The sequence below is a fragment of the Panthera uncia genome, assembly GCF_023721935.1.
Source record: "Panthera uncia isolate 11264 chromosome C1 unlocalized genomic scaffold, Puncia_PCG_1.0 HiC_scaffold_3, whole genome shotgun sequence".
Lineage (NCBI taxonomy): Eukaryota > Metazoa > Chordata > Mammalia > Carnivora > Felidae > Panthera > Panthera uncia.
The window spans coordinates 81,318,450-81,341,879 of NW_026057584.1; the positions used below are offsets into that span (position 1 = coordinate 81,318,450).

Below are 23,430 nucleotides of genomic sequence, written 5' to 3' on the forward strand. Positions count from 1 at the left end.
CATGATGATTTCATGGATCATGAGTTCAAGCCCACATTAGGCTCTGCACTTCTGGTGCAGAGCCTGCTGGGGATTCTCCTTCTCTCTGCCCCTGCCCTTCTCTTTGCCCCTCCCCGCTTGTGTTCATTCTAGCGTGCCCTCTCTCTCTCCCTCTCAAAATGAACATAAAAAGAAATTTAAATTTTAGAACTCCTTGGTGCTATAGCTATTTTTGTGCGAAGTTTTGAGCACCCTTCCCATTTCTTTTGTGATCACTGATTTTTTCATGTTTTCTGCCTTTACTTTTCTTACTATTTGTTTTGTTAATAATTATTTTGTCATTTTTCTGCCTTTTTTTACATTATGCACTTTTTCACTTAAACTTTTTTAGTTTTTTAAGTTAAATGTTACACATTTCACATTTAGTTTCTTTAATAATAAGTTTGCAAGCTTGTTTAATGCCAAGTAGTTCTGCACCCAGTTCCAACAAAAGTATTGGAGGGAGTGTTCCCCACACCACCAAGCAATTCTCAGACCCTAGCTGGGTGGCCTCCAATTCATCTCAATTCTGACATTGTTTACTTAGAGATCATATCTGATTCCACAGTTTAAGAGCTCAGTCCTATAAAACTACCCCCCACCCCCCACTTCATATGCCAGTCACAGGTTGAAGTTGTCACCTGTTCTGACTAACCTGCTGTAGATCAGAGGTTCCAATGTTCCCCTGCTATTGAGTGGCTCACAGAATGCAGAAAGACATTTTATTTATTAGGTTAGCAGTTTATTATAAAAGGACATAACTCAGGAGCAGCCAGGTGGATGAGATGCATAGGGCAAGGAATGTGGGAAGGGGTGTAGACTTTTAATGTCCTCTCTGAGCATGCCACTCTCCCTAAATCTCCCCTGTGTTCACCAACCCAGAAATTCATTGAACTTCATACTTTTGGGATTTTCTTTTACTTTGGGAAGCTTCATCACACAGGCATGATCACCCAGGCATGATCTATCATCATCTCCATTTTCAGTTCTCCCTTCTCAAGAGAATAGGGGTGGGGCTGAAAATTCCAAGCTTCGAATCATGGCTTCCTCTTTCTAGTGACTGGGACCTATCCACAATTCCACTAAAAGCTGCCTCATTAGAACAAAAGAGACTCCTGTCAATCAAGAAATTACAAGGTTTTCAGGAGCCCTGTGTAGGAACCAGGGTCAAAGATAAAATATTAGAACAAAAAAAATGCTCCCAGTGCTCTTAACACTGAGGAAATTACAAGGGTTTCAGGAGTATGTGCAGGAACCAGGGCCTGAGATCAATATTTTTGTATTATCTCAAAAATACCAAAAGTTTTTCTCTGGATTTTGTGGGGTTTTTTGTTTTTCTTTATGGTAGGGGAAATTTACACTATTTATGATCAATTCTCTATTAATAATTGGATTATCACTATTAGTGTTTTTTATAAATTCTTAAGTAGGCAATATTGGTTATCAGTTGCTATGTAGCACACTGTTTCACAACAGTTGCAACCAGTAGTGTTTTAAAACAACAAGCATTTTTTTCACACGGTTTCTGTCAGTCATGAATTCAGGAGCAACTTAGTTGGATAGTTGTGGTTCTTCAACTCTCATGAAGTTACAATCAAGATGTTAGTTGGGGTTGCAGTCATCTGAAAGCTTTACAGGAGCTGGAGAATAGTTCACTCACATGGTTGTCAAGTTTCTACTGACTCTCGATAAGAGGCTTGGTTACTTACCATATGGACCTGTTCATAGAGTTGCAGGACTTCATTGCATGACAGGTAGCTTCCCTCAGAGTAGGTGGTTTAAATGAAATCAAAACCTATCCTCGGAAGTCACACTCCATTATTTTCACAATATCCTCTTGGTTATACTGGCCAGCTCTATAATGTGGTAGTGGATTGGTTACAGACATGCATACTAGAAGTTAAGAACCACTGAGGGCCATTTTGGAAGCTAGTTAAAATAAAGTGGAATTACTAAATTTTCTTTTAGGATGTAAGAAAAACCTTGCATTTTGAGTATGAGACCTTCTCTTATGCATGCCTGTCTTCTGAAAAAGCTCTCACTTTACGTAGAGAATTATAGTTTTGTGTATTTGAGTTGGATAAATTGAACTGCTGAGTTCAAAATTAGAGATTGGTAGGAAAAAAAAGGGGGGGGAGGGGGACACCTGGGTGGCTCAGTTGGTTGACCATCCAACTCTTGATTTGGGCTCAGGTCATGATCCCAGGACCATGGGATTGTGCCCCACATCAGGTTCTGTGCTGAGCATGGAGCCTGCTTGGGATACTCTCTCCCTCTCTCCCCCTCCCTCTCCCTCCTCTTCCTCATCTCCCCCACTTTTACTTCGATGCTGTGTCTCAAAAATAATTAAAGATTGGTAAACTCCTTTACCATTGATTTTCCTCATCTCTTTTATGGTTTTTGGCCTCTTCCTTTATTTTTAAAAAAAAAATTTTTTTTTAACGTTTATTTATTTTTGAGACAGAGACAGAGCATGAACGGGGGAGGGTCAGAGAGAGGGAGACACAGAATCCGAAACAGGCTCCAGGCTCTGAGCTGTCAGCACAGAGCCCGACGCGGGGCTCGAACTCCCGGACCGCGAGATCATGACCTGAGCCGAAGTCGGCCACTTAACCCACTGAGCCACCCAGGCGCCCCTTGGCCTCTTCCTTTAGATCTTATAGTTATTCTAGGGTCCTAAGAGAACTTAGGTTTTATGGAAGTCTTTTACAAATACTGGGTTATAATATCCTCTGTTTAGTCAGTGTGCTTTATGTCTTAACAGAAGTTTTTCAGCATTCTGGTCATCTCATCTTTTTAGCTTACCTGATGGTATAGATTTGTTCTTTTTATTGTCAACAGGAGCCTAATGGTTTGTCTCACAATTATGCAGTGTAGTCTGGCTCCAAGGGGAGAAAAGACTCCTCTTTGCTTTCGTGTGTATTTACTTCAAAAAGACCATTTTTTATTAGCAAGCATATTGCACCGCAGATCTAGTGTTGGGAATTCTGTGTTTGCTTACCTAATGCCTTTTCAAGGAAATAATGTGGGTTTCATGAGCTACCTTTATCTTATTTAAGAATTAGGAAATTCATTGGTCAAATGTATTTGAACTTTTTCAGCTAGAAGAGTGAGTGCTCCCTGTAGCCAGTTAACCAGACCAGTGCTTTTGTTTATTGTTGGGAGTTTTGTTTCGATGAGAGTGGTTTTTATTTTTGTTTTCCTTATGTCACTGATTAAAGAATACATTTTTTTTTCCGAATAGAGAATGGTGTTTACATAAGAAGAGGTGTATAAAAAGTGACACAAATATAGGAAACAGTATATTTGAACCTGTCTGTCCACAGTTGATCATCAGTTAGTCCTCTCATTGACAGCCCTTTAACCTTGGGTGGGTGGGGATGGGTTGCAGAAAAGGATAGACATGTTATTGCACCTGAGTTCTTAACCTGAATATGCCTGCAACTGGGTCTCTGAGTAGATTTGTGTCTCATTTTTTTCTTATGTAAAAATGAGGGAGTTATGTTTGATGATCTTGCTAAAAATAAGTATCACTTTTATGAAGACATTTTGGGTATTTTATTGCCTTAAACTCATCATGATGAACAGCTATTTTGCAGTACAAGGAAAAATGTAAGTTCCTTAGAATTCTGGTTTGGAGTGTCAAAAAGATAAAGTTTTCCTCTGAATTTGTACCATGTTATATAAGAAAAAATTCTAAGCTGTCCTTTTAAAGCAAAAAAAAAAAAAAAAAAACTTGTTGGGGACTCTCTCCCTTTAAAAAAATCCAACTATTTGGAAACCTAATTACAGTATAAATGTTTAAACTTATATTTTTATCTGTCATGGCAGAGTTATCTAAGCATGCTGATGGGTGTAGGGAGTGTATATTCATTAATATTCATTAGCAAACACCATGGGAGAATATAATTTTGGGCCCTAGTACTCAAATTATAGGAATTTGATCTCCCTGTTTCCTGCACACGTTGAAGAGTCTCATTAGAAACAACAAACTGTTCTTAAAGTTTTTAGGATAAATTGTAAGATTTTGGGTTTACATGGGGTTATTTCTAGAAATTCTCAAAATTTTTTTCCAAAGGCAGTGTTTTCAGTCTTTTTTTCTTCTAAAAGTAGTTTAACATTTGCTAATTGATTCACTGAGGTTGTAGCATATTGTATTTACATTTACATAAATTTATCTGTGAACATGTCAAAGGAAAAAAACTAAATAGTGGGGAGGATTCTATTCATTATTCTTCTTAAATCAACATATGCCCTGGAGTAATTGCACTTGCAAGCAAATACGATACTGTACAATATTACACTTTATGTCTATAAAGTATACCATATACTTTTCAAAAAAAAAAATCTATATACACGTGTTCTCTCCTTACTCACTGATTTTAGAAGCCAGGTCTTAAATCGACTCCTATTTTTGGTACCTTCCTCCATTCAAAACAAAATGATGTTTTTGTTGATTCAAGTCTTTGTTGTCTTTATGCTGTTTATCCACCTAAGTAAGCATATTAGCTTTGATTCGCAGCCTTCATTCCTCTTTCTATTCAGCATATTTCTAGTCACATTCCATGTGCTCAGAGAAAATAGAGTATAATTGACCAGTATAACATTTAGGATAAAGTTACAAGCTAAATCAATGCTGGTAAAATGATACAATGCATTTCAAAAGCTGAAAGGATTTCTAGATTATTTGCAAATGTGTGTTGCGTCTTTCATTAGCCTATATAATTCAAAAGTGAATATATTTTAAATGTGTGCTTTAAAGAAGTTCTCTCAATATTTTTTTTTACACTAATACAAAATTGATACTTATTTATATGGGATGTTTCATGGTTAATAATCATAAAATATTGCAGTAACTTATAAATGCCTTTTTTTACCTGAAGATTTTGTGTTGTTAAACCAATGATTTTCCCAATGAGAGTATTTACTTATTTTGTTGACTGCTCATCCACCAATGTTCTTAGAAACAACTCCGTGGGCATATTCATTAATATGAAGATTCTAATAGTACTTTACAAAGTACTGTATGTATCTATGCACATAAATGTACATAGATACATATGTACATGTATGGATATGTCTCCATGTGTATATGTGGTTCCAAGCACATTGCTATGCAGTACTGAAAACTAAAAGGTAAGAGAGAGCATGGCTTTTCTGGAGAATTGTAAACCTTTGAGTCTGAATTATTTGGTCAGTTTTGAGTATTAGACATTATAGAATTTTTTCCTTCATTTTAATATCAATGAAGAGAATAGCATGTCATTATGTAATTATACTAAAGATGATTAAACCTTGAATTCATTTGAGCCTGAGTGAGTTTCTGAGTAAATTGTGTCCCCTCTATTCACTGAGAACAAATGAAGAAGAAAAAAATTTAAGAAGTTGTCAGGAGTTACTAGTTACTTTACTGTGGATGAGTTATATCTAGAAATAACAAAAAAACAATTATTTGGGATTATTTGGGATTACTCTTCAGCTCTGGGGAACTCAAGGAAACATCTCACCAGAGGCTCTGCCTAACTTGACTTAATTACTAAATTCACATAATATCATAGATAGCATTTCAACTTGATCCTTTTAGGAAGTACTAACAATATGTTTGCTAGTCTGTAAACTTGGAATTTATACCTATTTTGTCCCTTATTTCTTCTACCTTCAACCCTTCCTTTAGTCTTTTCCTTGCTGCAAACACTCCAACTGGCAAGAGATAAGTGTGGAAACTAATTCTAGCTGGCTGAAAAACATATATTCTTACCTCAGTTTCATCTTAAAGAATAATGACAAAATGTGGAAACCGCCCACAGATTTCTCCTAAAATATTTCTTGTTTTACAATATTTGACTATTTATCCAATCAAGGACATTTTTCTAACTTAAGAGAGGCAAAGTTCTAATGTTTTGTACATTCTTACTGTTCTTTGAAAAATGTCAGCCATACTGAGTTAGACACTAAGCAGTAGTAGAATTTGTATTTTTACTTTTACCTAAATTAAAGATTGATAGTGGTATTATTTTCAATTTTTTTTCTTCATCATTGGAGTTTTTGTTTGTTTGTTTGTTTGTTTTTTAAACCAGGCATTCTTGTCACAAAGTAATACTCTCTGCTGGAACTTCGGAGTTTTGTTTAAAAAAAAAAAAAAAGTCTTGTAAAAATAATGATTGTATGTTTTTCATTTTCAGTCCCATCCACCAATTTTACATAGATTTTGTAGGAGTTCTGTTAGTAAATTTCATCTTTTCTCATTGTAAATTGGGTGTTTTTCCAAACTGATTGTAAAGGTGTGTTTTTATATTTTTAACAAATTGATATAAATAAAGCTCATTCTGCTCTTTATAGGTATATGTGTTAGAAAGTCTTCTTCATAAGTGTCAATTGTATATTTATAAAGATTTTTATAGATAATACATCATTTTCAGACACAAAATCAGAGATGAAAACATTTTTAAAATGCTTTCTCCATAGCACAAATTTCTTTCAAAAATCTTTCTTTCCTACCTTTATTTTTAAAGTTCTACTTATTTTTGGTTTTTCTCTTTCCTTGTCCTTGTCCTTGTCCTTGTCCTGTCCTTCCCCCCCCCCCCCATAGTACTTGAATTAGTTCATCTTCCTTTAAAACGTCATAACAATACCTTTAAGTTCATTATCCATCCAACTGGACTCACACACCTAACTCATATAGTAAAAAGCTGAATGTGAATAAACATGGTGCAATTTGTAACCCCTATCTTTTACTTACTTCCCATTCTTTCTTAGGGCTCCTAGATTGCTGTTGTGACATGACACGACTAGCTAACACAGATCAAGTGGAGGTATTAATGTCAATTTATATATTAAATATTATCTAAGCTTAATTTAATTCTCATGTTTTAGATAAATATTTTAAATAGAACCCTTTAAATAAATACTTGTTTTACCTGAGGGAGGGTTTTTTTTGCACCAACTAGTTTGGAGCCTATTCCTCTGCAGGGTAGGAAAGACTCTTTATTATGTCTTTGACCTACTTGGACAATTTTAAAACTAAGTAAATGGGACATATTCTCACCTGTTTTCTCTTGTAAATGCTTTCTTTGGTATACAGTGTTACAGTTCCTGCTCACATTACTAGTGCAGTCTCCATTAAAATTTTTTTCTCCTTGTAACTTTACTATTCCCTTGAAAAAGAAGTGTTTGCTCCCCCCCCCCCGTTTTTTTTGTATGACCTGATATTTTCTATTTAAAAAGTGAGCATTTGAATCTAATAATTTACAATTCTAGAAATCAGAAGATATCCCTATTCTGCAAAGTTTGCTGGGGTTTTTTGTCTTTGTCCATTACTTTACTTTTTTAATTGTTGTAGTGTTGTCTCTGTGCCAAAAATCAGCTTCAGGTATAAAATTACAATTTCTCAGGTCTCTGTGAGCCTTCACCTTTCCCTGGATATGTATCATGACTTTCTAATTCCCCTCATTTGTACAGTTTCTTTTTAATGTCCTAGTCTGTAATCTCTGGCTTCCGAAAAGAGGAAGAAAAAACTAAAGGGACGGAAAGTGGGCACTAGCCTTTTTATTCCCATGGAAGTTATACCTGCAGGAGAAAGAGGGACTTCCAACAATAAGGGGAAATGGAATAATAATGGCATCTTGTCTCTCTATTTCTGAGGTGAAAAGCCACCATCAACACAAATCCCTGACATTTGGGCAACAGGATCCCTTTGTCACCAGTCTGTCACCATAAACTATGTGCAAGATGCTCAAGGAACAGGTTCATAGTTGCCTACCATTGGGCTCAGTAGTGGGGGATAGATAGCTGCTACTGAGCAAAGAGCTGAAATTAACCAAAATTATTGGCAATTTGCTTTCCAAGTCTTCCTCTGAATATTAAAAACCGTAAATAGACTCCAGAGCTCCAAAATACTTATATTGGATTCTTCCCTGTACAGTTGCTTTCTAGGTGTGGAGAAGGATTCCTGGTGCTTCCTAGGTTCCATAATCCATTTTCCCATCATCCCCCAGGACATTTCTTCATTATTAGATATTGCAAGGACAAGTATTCTCTGATTTCATTTTGCTCAATGATCCTTATCCACATGGCTCCTTATTGGCTTTCCAAAGTTTCTGTGATAAATAAGTATTACTTCTGAATGTTAAGTTTTTTTATCTTAAAAATACAGATGTTTATTAAAAACCTAAGTTGTAGGGGCACCTGAGTGGCTCAATCTTTTAAGCATCGACTTTGGCTCAGGTCATGATCTCATGGTTTGTGGGTTTGAGCCCCACATCAGGCTCTGTGCTGACAACTCAGAGCCTGGAGCCTGCTTCAGCTTCTGTGTCTCCCTCTCTCTCTCTGCCCCTCCCCCACTCGTATGTGTACGCACCAGTGCTCACTCCCTCCCTCTCTCGCTTGCTCTCTCTCAAATAAATTAAAAAAAAATCTCTCTGCCCAATTTCTACTCTTAATAAAAAGTGGACTGTATGTTCTTTAAGACCCCTTTCATTACTAAATCCATGAGTTTATTCCTTGTTTTGTACTTTCACTGCTTTTTCTACTTTTATATTCATATATCTTATTCCAGTCAGACTTTAAGCTTTTTGAGGATAGAGACCAACTTTAATATTTTATCTTTCCCATAGTACTTCTCATAGGGCCTTGTAATAAGTACCCATTCACTAAATATTTGTTAAATTGAATTGGTTGAGAATCTTTGTTATTAGCTTGGTGCTACTTGGTTTTCTCATTATAATACAGGGAGGCAGTTATACATTTATTTATTTAAATAAATATTTAATCATTTTTTTAGATTGCATTTATCTTCTATTTTGTTTGTAATGTCATTCCAGGTAACAATCTCTATTTAATGGGGTGAAAATATTCCTTTAAGCAGTGTCTGAAACTGAAACCATAATCATTTATACATACATACATACATATATATATATATATATATATATATATACACATAGACACACAAATATGTTGTATAGCCATCTTATTTATGTCTTGAGTCAAATTAGTCAGGAAATGTTAATCACCATGTAATAATACTACCAAAAAATTTATATCTAATTTACACAGCTGGCAAGTTGAGTACCTAAAATCTGTGGCATAAAAGGACTTAGTGACTTAAAGCAACAGTATCATTTTGGTGAAACAATGTTTTTTACTTTGAAATATTTATTAAATCAATTCAGTAATTTATTGAGCAGCTTATTCTCAGCTATAGCTGGTGGTTATCAAAGCAAGTGCCATAATCTGTGCCTTTGTAAGATTTGATAACTTGAAGTTCTTTTAGATATTACCAGTTACAATTTGGTTTTATCTTATAATACAGATATTATATCCTGTTACTGATCAGCAAGCTGGGAGATATTTGGTCAATTTACTAAACTTAAAAAAATCTGGTTTTTTTGTTTGAATTGGTGAAATATTACTCAGCCATAAAAAAGAATGAGATCTTGTTATTTGCAACAACATAGATGGACCTAGAGGGTATTATGCTAAGTGAAATTATGCTAAGAGAAAGACATCCCTTATGATTTCACTTATATGTAGAATATAAAAACCAAAACAAATGAATAAACAACAAGATAGAAACAGACCCAGAAATACAGAAAATAAAGTGATGGTTGTCAGAGGGGAAGGGAGTGGGGGGGGGGATGTGCAAAATGGGTGAAGGGGAGTAGGAGGTATAGGCTTCCAATTATGGAATGTATAGGAAAGGTACAGCATTTCCTCATGGAGGTGAAAGGTACAGCATTTAGAATATAGTCAATGGTATTGCAATATTGTTGTATGGTGACAGATGGTAGCTACACTTGCAGTGAGCAAAGCATAATGTAAAGACTTCTTGAATCACTATGTTCTCTACTTGGAGCTAATGTAACATTATGTGCCATCTGTAGTTCAATTAAAAAAAAAAAATCTGACTTAAAAGGACTTCCCCAGGAGTTTATCCAAGTTGGTTTTCCCTGAATCGTTTCTTATTCTGTTAGTCTCAAAGACAATGATTAGAACCAAACTAAGATGAAGACATTAAGTTGGCTGTGCCTACCTGGTAGATCTATGTTTGCCATCTCTAGGCTGGGAAAACAACTTGACATCTTGCTGAATATTGAGCTCTATTTGGGAATACGTTATTACTGTCATTTATTTCTTTTCTTGTTATGTTTTTACAAGTTAAGAGATTTTCAGAATAATCACTTTTATGTTTTATTGTTGGCCAGAGTTAATTTAAAATATATGATGTAGAGACAATGACGTATAGATAGAGGCTCTGAGTGAAGGTTGGAGCTGAGGAAGGCATTATGATAAAGAAGAGCTATAAGTGCCCATTGAAATCTCAGGAGCAGTAAAGGACATGTTTCATAATTTTTAGGAATTAGTCAACATGTAGTTTTTGGAAAGAATAGAAATGGGTAATTACTGTGATAAATAAGCCACCTCAGTTGGTAAGTGGAAGCTGAATATACACATGATTGTGTCTTAAATTAATGTAGTCATCCTGCTTTGTTTAACATCTCTTTAAAAGTCTAAAATTCCACATATAGGTTTGCTAAGTATCCATCAAGGAATATATTTTAGTGTTTCACCTTTTAACATTTCTTCTTCAATTAGTGTGAGTTGTAGGGACCATGGAAAAATGTAGATAGGCTACTCTGAGCAGGCAGCTTCATGTGACATAATTTTATAATTCCTGTCATTTTGGTCATTTGTCAACATAGGAACAAATTTCAGTGGTCAGTACCTTTCTGATTTACAATTTAGAAGTGCTCTGGAATTGGTGTGGTGAGAATCTTTCCACCCTCTATATATATCCACCTTTATGTGTATGTCAGAACTGAGTAGAATGACCTAAGAGAGAAGTCAGAGCTACATTGCAATTCACTTATTTGAGCCAATAGTGAAGAGCAGTGGTTCCTAGACCTGGTAGTAGAGCAAAGTTCATCAGAGAACATTCTGTAGACCCAGATTTATGACCAAGACACGCAAATCATGTTTTAGAAGAATTTTCCCAGGCAATTAATGATATTTGGGAAACTTACATAGAGTAAAGCAAATAATTGATTCTTTGTGTATGTTTCTAATTATAGTTTAAGGTTACCCTTGGGTCCAAAACTTCATTAATGCCAGCTGATTTTCCTTTGCCTTTTTAAAATAAAAAAGTGTAATAATTTGTGAGCTTGTACTCTTGTTTTGTGAGAAGAATGCTTTCACTGGACCTACTGCATTTCATTGTACATACCACATTAAAGGTACCTCGCTGGGTGCACAAGGATATAAGAAATAATAAAGAGCAGAATCCCATCATAGATGAATTGGCTATGATCTAACTACCCTTTAGTTTGATTCCACTATACTACATGATCCTGAGGAATGTTAACAGTATAATTAGGTGAGAAGAATGATTAACATTCAGACATTTTATTTTTTTATTACTTATTTATTTTTTTAATGTTTATTTTTGAGAGAGCGAGCGTGAGCAGGGGAGGTGCAGAGAGAGATGGAGACAGATCTGAAGCAGGCTCCAGACTCTCAGCTTTCAGCACAGAGCCCGACGTGGGGCTTGAACTCACAAATTGAGAGATAATGATCTGAGCTGAAGCTGGATGCTTAACGGACTGAGCCACCCAGGCACCCCGACATTCAGATACTTTAAAGATGCCTGTTCTGTGTAGCTTTAGCTTTTTCTCTATTGACAGCTTCTAGTGAAAGTAAAATCTTGGGTAGCATAGCCAGGAAGCCTTTCAAGTTTAGTGCCTTAGCTCTGGACATGTAAGAACATCTAGAAGACCGTTAATGAAAAACAAATTTTATCTGTTTGTGTGTGTGTGTGTGTGTGTGTGTGTGTGTGTGTGTGTGTGTGAATATTCCATGAATGGTATGCTTTATTTGGCTGTTGTGTGAATGAATATTCTGGCTTGAGTAGCTTCATATGTGCACATTTATGCATGGGTAAAATGACATTGTTTATTTTTAGTTATCTGGTTAAGAGTTTTTAATATCTTCAAGTGTGAAGGTTTTTTTTTTTTTTTTTTAAAGTCATTGCCTCATTTGTATTCTGAACCCTTTGGTGGTAATATATATAGAGAGAAGGTTATATAATTAAGAATCAACTTTAACTCTCGCATAAACATGTACAATAAATAAGGGCAGGTAATTAATTAGGTTAAATATCTATTCACCAAGACAAATGCATGGAAACATTAAGTAAATAGGAAGAAAAGGTGTGGTTTTTGTTTTTAAAATTTTTTTTTTTTTTCCTGCTTTACTGCTCTTCACAGGGTATCTGTGGTAGCTTCTCTGCATTTTTTAGGCTGTGAGGTCATCACATCCTCAACAGTGTTTGAAGCAGGTGGCCTTGGGCAAAAAAGTACCTTCCTTCTGTGGATATTGGCAATAAATTCTTCTGATAACGATCTTACATGGTACACTTAACTGCTCAAGAGATCAGTGTCTAGGGAAGTGGACAAATTAACACAGACTTAAGTTGCTCAGGTTTTATAAAAACAACCCCTTTGTCATTTACCAGCAATTCTACAGGCATGTTCTGTGACACTATTCCAGTTTTTTTTCCAACACTATATATCAGAATAATAATTTATGGCACTAAAAGGGGGGAGGGGCGGATTCTACCCCTAAAGATTCAGATCTATTGCCCTGGGATTTTTTTTTTTTTTTTTTTTTAATGACCATTCATCCATTTTGCTCATGTCTACCTGAATACTACTTGTTCTTTGCCATTGACCACCCACTTGGCATCATAGTAACTGACACAGCCTAACAGTGCCACACCATTAGTGCTTTTCTCATCTTGTCATTGGAACTGTGAGACTGTAATCTTCAGTTAGCACCATTATTTAGCTGGCTTCATCAGAGCAAATGTTTGTCCTATCTCCTGAATCAAGCACATCTTATTGTTCTTTTTATATTAAGTGCTTTTCATGTTGTTTGATACCAGTCTGAGACTGGTACTAGGTTAATAACTATTTTCCAAAGTATTTTTTAGACACTAATTTTTACTTTTAATTTTTTTTAGCCTAGGGATTTTAATTTTTCCCAAGAAATCTTGACGAATCAAAAACTGTTTGTAAAAACATTGTCTTCTATGCTGTTAAAGCATATATATCAAAACAATTTTCAAATTCTTTTCAGGAAAGATTTTTGGGTTTCTTTTAAATCAGGGGACAACATGTAAATGTAAAAGATCCAGGCAACCAAAAGAATCTCTCAAGTAGATCACAGAATGTATACTGTTTTGGAATGTCCTCCAAAGTCTCTCTGAATTATCAGATGATAGGACAAAACCTTTATTACTTTTCAGTAACTAGAGGAAAGAAAAACTCTTCTCACTTTCTTATTCTACTTGTGGTTTATGTTCAGTGGTCTATTTTTCTATCTAATAGGAAGCTTTCTAGCATATTTGTTTATTTACTGTGATAAAAGTCCCTTGGCTTCCTGGTGTCTTTCCTATTCCAAATTCTCCTGTTTTGATGACCCTTAGATAACTATTTAAGTGTGATCCTTAGATACTGTTTACCTTTAGGCTTAGCTTGGTTTGAAGAGATGTTTTCTATACCCATGGATTTCTTTACCTTCTGTGGTCTCATCAGTTTTACCAGGTCTGATGTGGAATGCAAGGTAATCAAGTCAATTTTCTCAGTAGTACACAAAATATGGTTTGGGGACAAGCAAGAGGAGCATCATCTGGGAACTTAACAGAAATGCAAATTCTCAACCACTACCCCAGACCTATTAAATCTGAAACTCTGGGGATGCTGCCCAGCAATCATCTCTTCCAGGTGTTGAATAGCTTCTTACAATTAGTGATTTGAGGTCTTTGGGATCCATGTAACTATAGACTGATCTGCCCATAATTTCTTTTTATTATACCAGTATTTAAAACTGTATTTTGTATTGAGCAAAACTCAGTAAATGTATACCATTGAAGTAGGCTCTCATAGTTCTGAGGTACCTTAGTTGAAGTTGCACTTGACATTTATTGCATTGTCAAAGAAGTACTGTCACAGAAATTGTTTAGAATAAGATGATGTGCTTCTGCACCCCTCTCATCCTCATTTCGGTTCTTCTCCAATGTAATGTGATAATTTAGAAAGGGTACTGTGTTCACTGTGCATGGGATTTGACAGCATGGCATATCAAGTAAACCATTTAATTTAACCCCCACAATACCCAGTGAGTTAGATAATAGTTTTATCTCAATTTTGCAGAGGAGAAAACTAGGACTTAGGAAAGTTAATTTGCAAAAGTGACACCACAGAACAAGAACCCAAATCTAGGCCCTGCTAGTAACAAAGCTCTTTAAGGACACAATATTGCTACCAATTTCATTTCTCTAGTTCTCCTTTTCCTTGGCTCTTTCTGAATTTGCGTTTATCTTAAATTTGATATAAATGGTCTTTACCATTTACTTCTCCTTATTCACAGTTCTAATTTGAATAATGTTCTTAAATATATGTGTGTGTGTATATATATATATATATATACACACATATATATATATTTAGTTTCATCACTTGTGACTTTCTAAGAAAAACTAAAAATTTCTAGAAAAATTCTGGTATCTTCATATTCACTTCTTATACCTTTACTTTTTTCTGGTTTAATTTCAAAAATGGAAATCTTTTCATATATTCAGTAAAAGGTTTAAAGTCTCTATTGCCAAATTTTTCAGACATGCTAAAATGCATCTAGCATTTTCAAGTTTGAAATGAGTAAGGAGAATATTCCAAATCATGGCAAAATTACAAATTAGAAAAGGAAAAGTGTAGCTATTGACTAGTAATTTTAATCTTCATTTGGAATAAATATTCCTCCTAAACCTCAAGGTTTAATTGAAGGCAGTAAATAAAATATGAAATATACAACCCTAATTCCAGAAAGAATATTTTGCTAATTTTTTTAATGTTACTAGCAAGCTGTCAGTCACTTATAAAAAGATAAAAATTCCTGATGTCTTTGTCTAACAATAATTGACGTTAGCTTCTTTTGAATCACCAGACATACAGCTTTATATGCTTTGCAACTTGATTTAAAAATTATTTCTTAAAAAATTTTCATGTACTTTATCTTTTGTTAATCTTGTAAGTTCTCGGTTAAATGAATTTCATAAATAATTTAACTATATTTTAACCATTTTGAAATTCCATTGCTGTGACACTACCATGAGATATACTGCATATATTTTACTTGAATTAGAGAATAAGTCATTCTGTATTTTTATAATTTATTATTCTTTTATACTTGGCAGTTTTTTTAGAGTCATGGCATGTAATTGCTAAAAAATTTGAAACTTAGCTAAGAAGTTGATTTAACCTGGCTCTGGCTTCTTTTTTGGCAGCTAGTTTACCTGTGGACATCCTGCACTACCTAGCATGTATTCATTTATCAAATACTTTTCTTGAAAACCAGTTGTATGCCAACATTGTACTGGTTGATTTGGATACAATGATAGGCATAATTTCTGAGCCCTTCTTTTAAGGAGACTGTGATCCAGTGGAGCAAACATATAAGTAAGCACAGAGTTAGTTATATCACACTGTGTGATGATTAAGTTTTATGAAAGGAGAAGATAGCATATATCCTGAAAGCATTTGACGGACACATCCCCTCAGACTTTACCCAGAGTAGGAGTATACAGGGGTATCACAGGAACGTATTCCAGAGGTTGGTATGAAGCAGGATACAAGAATTGTTGAATGTTCAGACAGAATATTAATAGAAGGAGCTAGTAAGTTAAACTGAGAAGCTAGTCATTCAGAGCATTCCATTTATTTATTTATTTATTTATTTATTTATTTATTTTTAACGTTTATTCATTTTTGAAAGATGGAGAGAGACAGAGCATGAGTGGGGGAGGGGCAGAGAGAGAGAGAGGGAGACACAGAATCTGAAGCAGGCTCTAGGCTCTGAGCTGTCTGAGCCACGTGGGGCTCAAACCCATGGACCCCAGGATCATGACCTGAGCAAAAGTCGGATGCTTAACTGACTGAGCCATCCAGGCACTCCATTCCTTTTATTTTTTTTTTAACTTTTATTTTAAATTTTGTTTAAATGTTCTTATTTATTTTTGAGAAAGAGAGAGAGAGAGCACAAGGAGGGGAGTGGCAGAGAGAGGGAGACACCTAACCTGAAGCAGGGTCCAGGCTCCGAGCTGTCAGCACAGAGTCCAGCGCAGGGCTTGAACTCGTGAACCACAAGATCATGATCTGAGCTGAAGTCAGACACTTAACTGACTGAGCCACTTAGGTGCTCCCAGACCCTTCCTTTTAAATGGTGTTAGAGAATTTGGAATTCAGAATTTGGGGGCTTGGGGGGAACTGAGGGGTTTTTATGTGAAAGTGGTATCACTAATGAGTATAAGAGTTGGAGACCGATAAAAAAGTTGCTATAGATTTCTGGTCTAGACATGATGTTGATCTAAAGTGGGATCGAAGCAGCTAGTGACAGAAGTGGATTGGGTTGAAATTCTTTAGGCAGTATAATAGGCCAATTGTTACTCCAGCATCTGAGATTGAAAACTGGTGCGTTCACTCTAGCAGAACATAATTTGAGAGGAAGGTCCACTGGAAGCTAAAGAAATAATATGAGAGTAAACCATTCCTTGGAATTACCCATTTCACTGCTCCTTGAAATAGTATCAGTAAGTAATAGTAAGTTGTACCAAAATTCCTACAATTAAATAATTAGAGTCACCCAGGTTCCACCAATATGAGTAATAGTCATGCATAGACATTCAGCTCTTCTTACCCTTTGTCTAGTCCTACTATTTTAGAATAGCAAATAAACCGGTTTCATCCAGCTTCTGTTAAGGATGACCTCTCGTGTAACTCTATATATAGAGTTAATACGTATAACTCTCGTATAACTATAATGCAATATCAAAATCAGGAAATTAATATTGCTCTAATATTGTTAACTGGACTATGGGTCTTATTTGGTTTTTAAGCAGATTTTACTTGCACTGATTTTTGTATGTCTGTATAATTCTCTGTGATTTGATCCCATGTATAGATTTGTGTGACCACCACCTCAATAAAGATACACAACTGTTCCACCATTACAGAGTAACTCTCCATGCAACCCTTTTGTAGTTATACTCACCCCTGCAACCTTGACTCTGTCTCTTAGCCACTACCACTCTGTTCTTAATCTCTTGTCATTTCAGTTATACCAGTGGATCTTGGGACTCCTTCCACTTCCCTCTGTGCTTTATTTTATTTACTATTCCGAAATAGTAGGACTAGACAAAGTGTAAGAGGAACTAAATATCTATACATGGCTATTAATCATTTTAGTACCAAATGTAAGCTTGGGTGACTACAATTACTGTAGAAGTTTTTAGTACAAATTATTATTCACATTGTTTCAAGAATGTTGTTTAAGTGGAATCATAAAATATGTAATTTTCTTTTGAGGTTGGCTTTTTTTTTTTTTTTTTTTTTTACTATGGGTAATAAATACTGTTGAGATCCATGTATGTTGTTGCATGTATCAGTAGTTACTCCTCTTTTTTTGCTCAAGTATATTCCCTTATATGGATGGATGTTTGAGTTTGTTAAATTCTGTTGACTCATTGGAGAACATCTGTATTGTTGCCAGTTTGAGGGTTATTATGAGTAAATTTGTAATGAGCATTCACATTACAAGGCTTTAGGTTGAACATAAGTTTTCATTTCTCTGGGATAAATACCCAAGAGTACAGTTGTTTGCTGTGTTGCATGGTAAGAATATATTTAGGTTTTTAAGAAACTGTCAGCAAGAAACTTTGCAGAGTGGCTGTAACCAGTTTGCATTCTCACCAGTAGTTGTGTGAAAAATCCAGTTTCTCTGCATCCTCACCAGCATTTGGTGTTACCTCACTTTTTTATTTTAGCTGTTCTAACAGATATGTATTGATATTTCATTATGGTTTTAATTTGCATTTTCCAAATGGCTAATAATGTTAAACATCTTTCACATGTTTATTTGCCATCCCTATTGCCTCTTCAGTGGAATGTCTGTTTATGTCTTTTGCAGATTTTTCTAATTGGATTGTTTCTTTTTTGTTGAATTTTGAAGATGCTTTATATATTGGTCCTTTGTCAAATATGTGGATTACAAATATTTTCTGTCATGCTCTAAAGCTTGTTTTTTTTCTATTAAATTAGAATTGTTTTTTAAAATATACTTTGTTATGGAGTGCAGATTTGACTATTATTTGGAGGGGCAAAACGTATTAAAATTAATCTTTTGACTAAGATTTAATTTACAGCAAGGTAGGCACTGAAGTACTGTGTGTGTTTCTTTCATGAATGATCCCCAAAAGAAGACAAATGCATGCTTTTAATGGTTTACTTGAATTATATTTGATGCAAGGAGGCAGATTAGACACCTACCTATGACCTCAGATATTTTACTTAGCTTTCATGAGCATTGTTTTCTTAATCTATGAAATGGGGAAAGTACTTTTTAATTCAGTGATAGTTTGAAATAGCTATTATAGCCCTAAAAACAAAAGCATATTGTAAAAGCTCTCCCCCAATTTTTAAAAATTCAGTCCTCATTTTCTAGTAGGCAATTATTTCATGTTTTTTTTGTGAGTTCAGATGTTGACTTACAGATCTTTTTCATAGTCAAGAGTATCTTAAACCACAGTGAGGCTGTCATTTCATTTTGCTGAAAGGGTTTTCTAAACCCCACATACAACTCTGATTTAAGGGAAAAAATAATTAAGTAGAATCAAGTAAAAATAATTAATGTAAAGATGCTGAAACAAGGTGCCTTGCATGGACATTAGGCTGATAGAAGGTGCCTTTTAGGGATTAGGTGCCTTCTAGGGGCAGCTGAGAAGACTAATTTTCTCCTAAGAAAAAATATTCTTAAAGGTTAAGACAGCAGTTGATGACTCTGTTTTTGAGTTTCCAGTTTGGGAGCTTGGCACCAGAAGCCAGAGTTTAGGCCCTGGCTACATGGCTTATACAATAAAAGGAAGACAGATTTTCTTGCTATTTATCTGTCATAGCCTTTTTCAGATGTTACCCTGTTAGCATTTCCAGGGAAGCATAAAACAGCATTCCAGGGGTTGGCATCTAATTGTCAGTATGTGAAATTAAAAATACGAGCTAATGAGTTATTAAATGAGGTATATACGAAGCACTTATAACAGTTCCTGGTATATAAGTAAACACTGCTTAAGTTCTTATTACCAGACTAGTAAAGGATTGCTATTGGAAGTCAGTGTGAAAAAAATTAGATCTTTTAACCAAAAGTATTTATCTGTGAATATGTTGCCCTAAAGAAGAATTTTACAAAAGTTATCTTTTTCTTAATAGTATATATATTTTTCATTCCTGCTATCATTCCCAACTTTATTTGGACATTATGCTAAAATGCATCTAATTTTGAAATATACTCAGTTTGGGGATACTGGCAATTAAGTGGAAATCTTTTTTAATGTAATTTGATTACGGGTAAAGAGAAATACAGGCAATTATGGATGTTCAGAGAAGATGCATTTTACCTACTCTCTAATGATTGTGTATGGTTGGTGAATGGAGCAAGAAAGCAAAGGTTTTGTGGAATGTGATGATCCTGTGGGATGGATGGGGAGGGAAACATTCTGTATGAAGGAAGCACATAGTTAAAAAAAAAAAAAGTTAAGGAAGGGATGTGAATAGTAGATTGAAGAGAAATGGAGTAGTTGTCTGTAAGAAAGAAAAAATTGACATACATTAAGGTATGAGTTTGAAGTGTATAGCATGATGGTTTGATTTATATATACTGTGAAATGATTATCACACTAGGTTTAGCCCAAATTTTTTGAAGTTTGAGAAATTGGACATTTTCATGTTTTCATGTTTTAAAACTTGTGTTTATTTTGATTCTATGATAGTAAATTCTTAAATAATCTTTTCAAGCCAGTAATGTTTTGTATTCATGCTAATTTATTTTTTTTAAGGATTTCAGTTTGTTGAAATGAGCAGTCGTAAATCAAAGAGTAACAACTTAATACATGCAGAGCTCCTTTCACAGGTTAGTATTTTCATTAATCCTAAGGTCTCGTAACATGCAACGCTGATCAGAGAATTGTCATCTTCTTAACTGGAATTCTCCCTTTAACGTGAAGGGAGAACATAACTCCCTTTCCATTCAAAAGGGTAGAATGCCTTACACTACATTTATTTATTCTTTGTAAGTCTTTGGATAGTTGGAGTGCTAACTTGACTTCTGCCTTCCCAAATGTCTTCTAATTTCCATCTACTTTAATGTAATCTTCAGAGTTTTGGACTTCTTTTGTTAAATTTATTCCTATTTTACTTCTTGTGATGCTGTTATAAATGGGAGTTTTTTTCTTAATTTTTTTTACTTGTTCATTGTTAGTGTATCTAAGTGAAATTGATTTTTGTATATTACTCTTGTTTCCTGTAGCCTTGCCAGACTTATTAGTTCTAATAGTTTTTAGTGTATTCTTTAGTTTTTTAATATATAAGATCATGTCTTCTGCAAATATAGTTTTACTTCTTCCTTTTCAGTCTAGTTGACTTTAATTTTTTTTATTGTCTAATAGCCCCAACTAGAACTTTCAGTGCAATATTGAGTAAAAGTGAAAAGAACATTCTTGTTTCATTTTTTATATTTGGGAAATACATTCATTCTTTCACAATTGATATGATGTTAGCTATAGTTTTTGTAGGTACCCTTAATCAGATTGAGGATGCTGTCTTTTTTCCTGGTATGTTGGGTGTTTTTATCATGAAAATTTAATATTAAGTGCATACTGTATTCCAATGGTGAGTATATATGTATGTGTGTCTCCCTTAAGGAATATAGTAGGGAGTGGCTATAATAACTGCTCTGGTATTTCTATTTATCTGGCTTGACCAGAACTGTGTGTTTTTCTAATAAAAACTAAATGTAAGTTATTGGCATCCCTTCATATAAGACCTTACTTTCTTTTTGGAAGGAAAATGTTTAACTCCGTTTCAAAGAAAGTTTTTAGCTGAAGTATAATTTACATATCCTAGTAAAGTGCACAAATTACATACAGTTCAGTTTCTGTACATGTATACACCTATTTAACCTTCATCTCAGATCACTTGAGATTTTTGAACCTTTCACTGTTCACTACAGCTTCACTTCACTTTACCCCTTAGATGTTATACATAGTTCTTGCCTTTCTATTAGACTTTAATGAAGTTTGAGAAAGAAAAAAAAAAGTGAGGTTTATCTTTTGATTTCTAATGATCTTACGTAAGTAGAGAAATAAGCATTATGTTTAGTTGAGTCTCTGTAGATGCTCATTTAAGTGTTTTATAGGTATCAGCTGTTACCTATACAATACCTGTGTTATGTTACAGATGACTGCCTTATTTAATCTTGAGAACAGGCCTGCCAGAAAATTGTTTCAATTTTGTAGATTAAAAAAATTAACATTTAGAAAAGGCTAACTTTAAAATCCATGTAGTTGACTTCTGGCATCACTCCTTATTCTTTCCCCTTCTTATACAATGATAATATGGATTATTTTATCTCTACTGAATAATTTGCTTTGCTTAGCCTCTGGTACATGGAAACAGGACTCAGATTTATCTTTTTGGTACATGAAGTATCGGTCCAATGTTGTCAGTGTGGGAGAAGCAAATAATCTTGGAAGCTTCTTTCTTCTGATGATGGGACCAAATCTGAAATAGCCTCTTAAGACTTTTGTCCCTGAAAGACCTCTGTAGTAGCAGCAGATTCAGAAACGGAATGCCTTTAATGGTCTATATTTTGAAAAATTATGCTAGATTGTCTGACATAATTTTTTTAAACCCAGTCTAAGCCCTTTTTTCTAAGGCAAACTCAAAATTTAGGTCCTCACAAGATTTTTTTTCTTAATTCATTCCAATGATTCTTCATTTTATAGGTGTAGATGAACACAATTTCTTCCATGTAATTGAGCATTTCCTTATGTGCTGAATTACTACTTTTTTCAATATGTCATTTCTTTCCAATTTATATGCAGTGTTTCTTTAGGCATGGGTCATGCTCCTTTAGTAGTAGTATGTTCTGAATCTAATAGGTCCTCAATAAGTATATAGACTTTTAAACTTTATTTTCTCAAATCCTGACTGTCATGATAGATGTAGATGGATAGGGCTTGAACTAAGCCAGTTTAGATGTGTTTGGTCTCTAGAGATTGAGGTGTGGTTCATGAGCATTATTAGATGACATTACGTTATTAGATTCTTTTGTGTCTTTGTTCCTTGGCTGATATGTTATGTACAAAGTGAAGCAATCATTCATTCACATGCAGTAAAACAGCCCTCCAATTGCTGATGTGGCTAAAGTAATTCTCTTGTTGGATTTCACAAGTAAATTTTCATCTTTCTTCTGGGACTTGGGATAATAAAAAGAAAAAGAAAAAAAACCCACTAATTTTACAACTCATGAAAATGGTACCAGAACTCTTGAACACAAGCTATTTATGGAGGGTTAAATAAATTGATTAATACCTAATTCTGACTGCTATAAATGTGTATTCTCAGTCATTTTTTATTTCATGAATAACATTTTCATTTGTATTTACTCACTTTTTTAAATCAGGTACAAAGAGTTTTACGGGAAAGATTTTGTCATCAAAGCCCACATAGTAACTTATTTGGAGTACAAGTACAATACAAGTAAGTTTAGCTATCCCTTTTTCTACTTAAAGATGCCCTTTAGGTTTTTCAAAAACCTACATAGATTTTACGTTACCTTACATGGATTTTATCTTGAATATGGCTAACGTTTTTATAGAGATAAAAAATTTTGCTTTTATACAGAAGCACTGAATATTATAAAGCAAGAGCAGATATGAATGTTTTCATAACAGGAAAGCTCCTTAACTTTGAATCTTTTGTTGTTTCTGTCATCTGGTATTATGGAGACAAATTCTGAGGTCTTGTACCTGATTCTCGAGTGCCAGCTGTGGAGTGAAAGGTTACAAGAATTGCCACTGTTGTCCCTTGTCCCATATCATCATAAAGCCAAGATATTTCAAACTTAACTTGGTTTCCTCTTGAAGTTTCTAGAGATTCGTATGGACTTACTATCTCTTCCTGTGTTTTTCTGTGTAGGACTATATACAGCATAAGTCAAGTGCCAAGTGGGAGAGAAAAAGGGAATGCCTATTTTCTGTGCATATTCATATTCAGCTTTTAAAAAGTATTATCTAGCAAGTTATTCTAGCTTCCTTTTTAAATGTTGGCTATTTATGTCATTTCAGACACTTAATTGAGCTGCTAAAAAGAACTGCTATCCATGGAGAAAGTAACTCTGTTCTCATTATTGGGCCCCGAGGATCAGGAAAGACCACGGTAAAACTATTGATTTCTGGTATTTCCTTGCTTCTGTAGACATGTGATGATTCTTCTAGCCAATACCGGAAATATCTTTTATTTTCATTATTTT

General features: G+C 34.5%; 1 protein-coding gene across 13 annotated transcripts in view; it reads left to right on the forward strand.

The window, feature by feature from the left end:
• The window catches only part of ORC4 (origin recognition complex subunit 4), an 81,168-nt gene that overhangs the window by 18,105 nt on the left and 39,633 nt on the right, over positions 1-23,430 (forward strand). For 4 of the 13 annotated variants that reach the window (XM_049616152.1, XM_049616149.1, XM_049616154.1 and 1 more), the window contains exons 2-4: positions 19,955-20,028; positions 22,582-22,658; positions 23,246-23,336. In XM_049616152.1, the coding sequence (XP_049472109.1) occupies positions 19,972-20,028; positions 22,582-22,658; positions 23,246-23,336 (225 nt within the window). In that variant the 5' untranslated portion in view covers positions 19,955-19,971. Of the gene's footprint in view, positions 1-6,774; positions 6,831-19,954; positions 20,029-22,581; positions 22,659-23,245; positions 23,337-23,430 lie in introns of those variants that run through there. The other 9 variants (XM_049616157.1, XM_049616156.1, XM_049616159.1 and 6 more) reach the window with 5 other exon arrangements.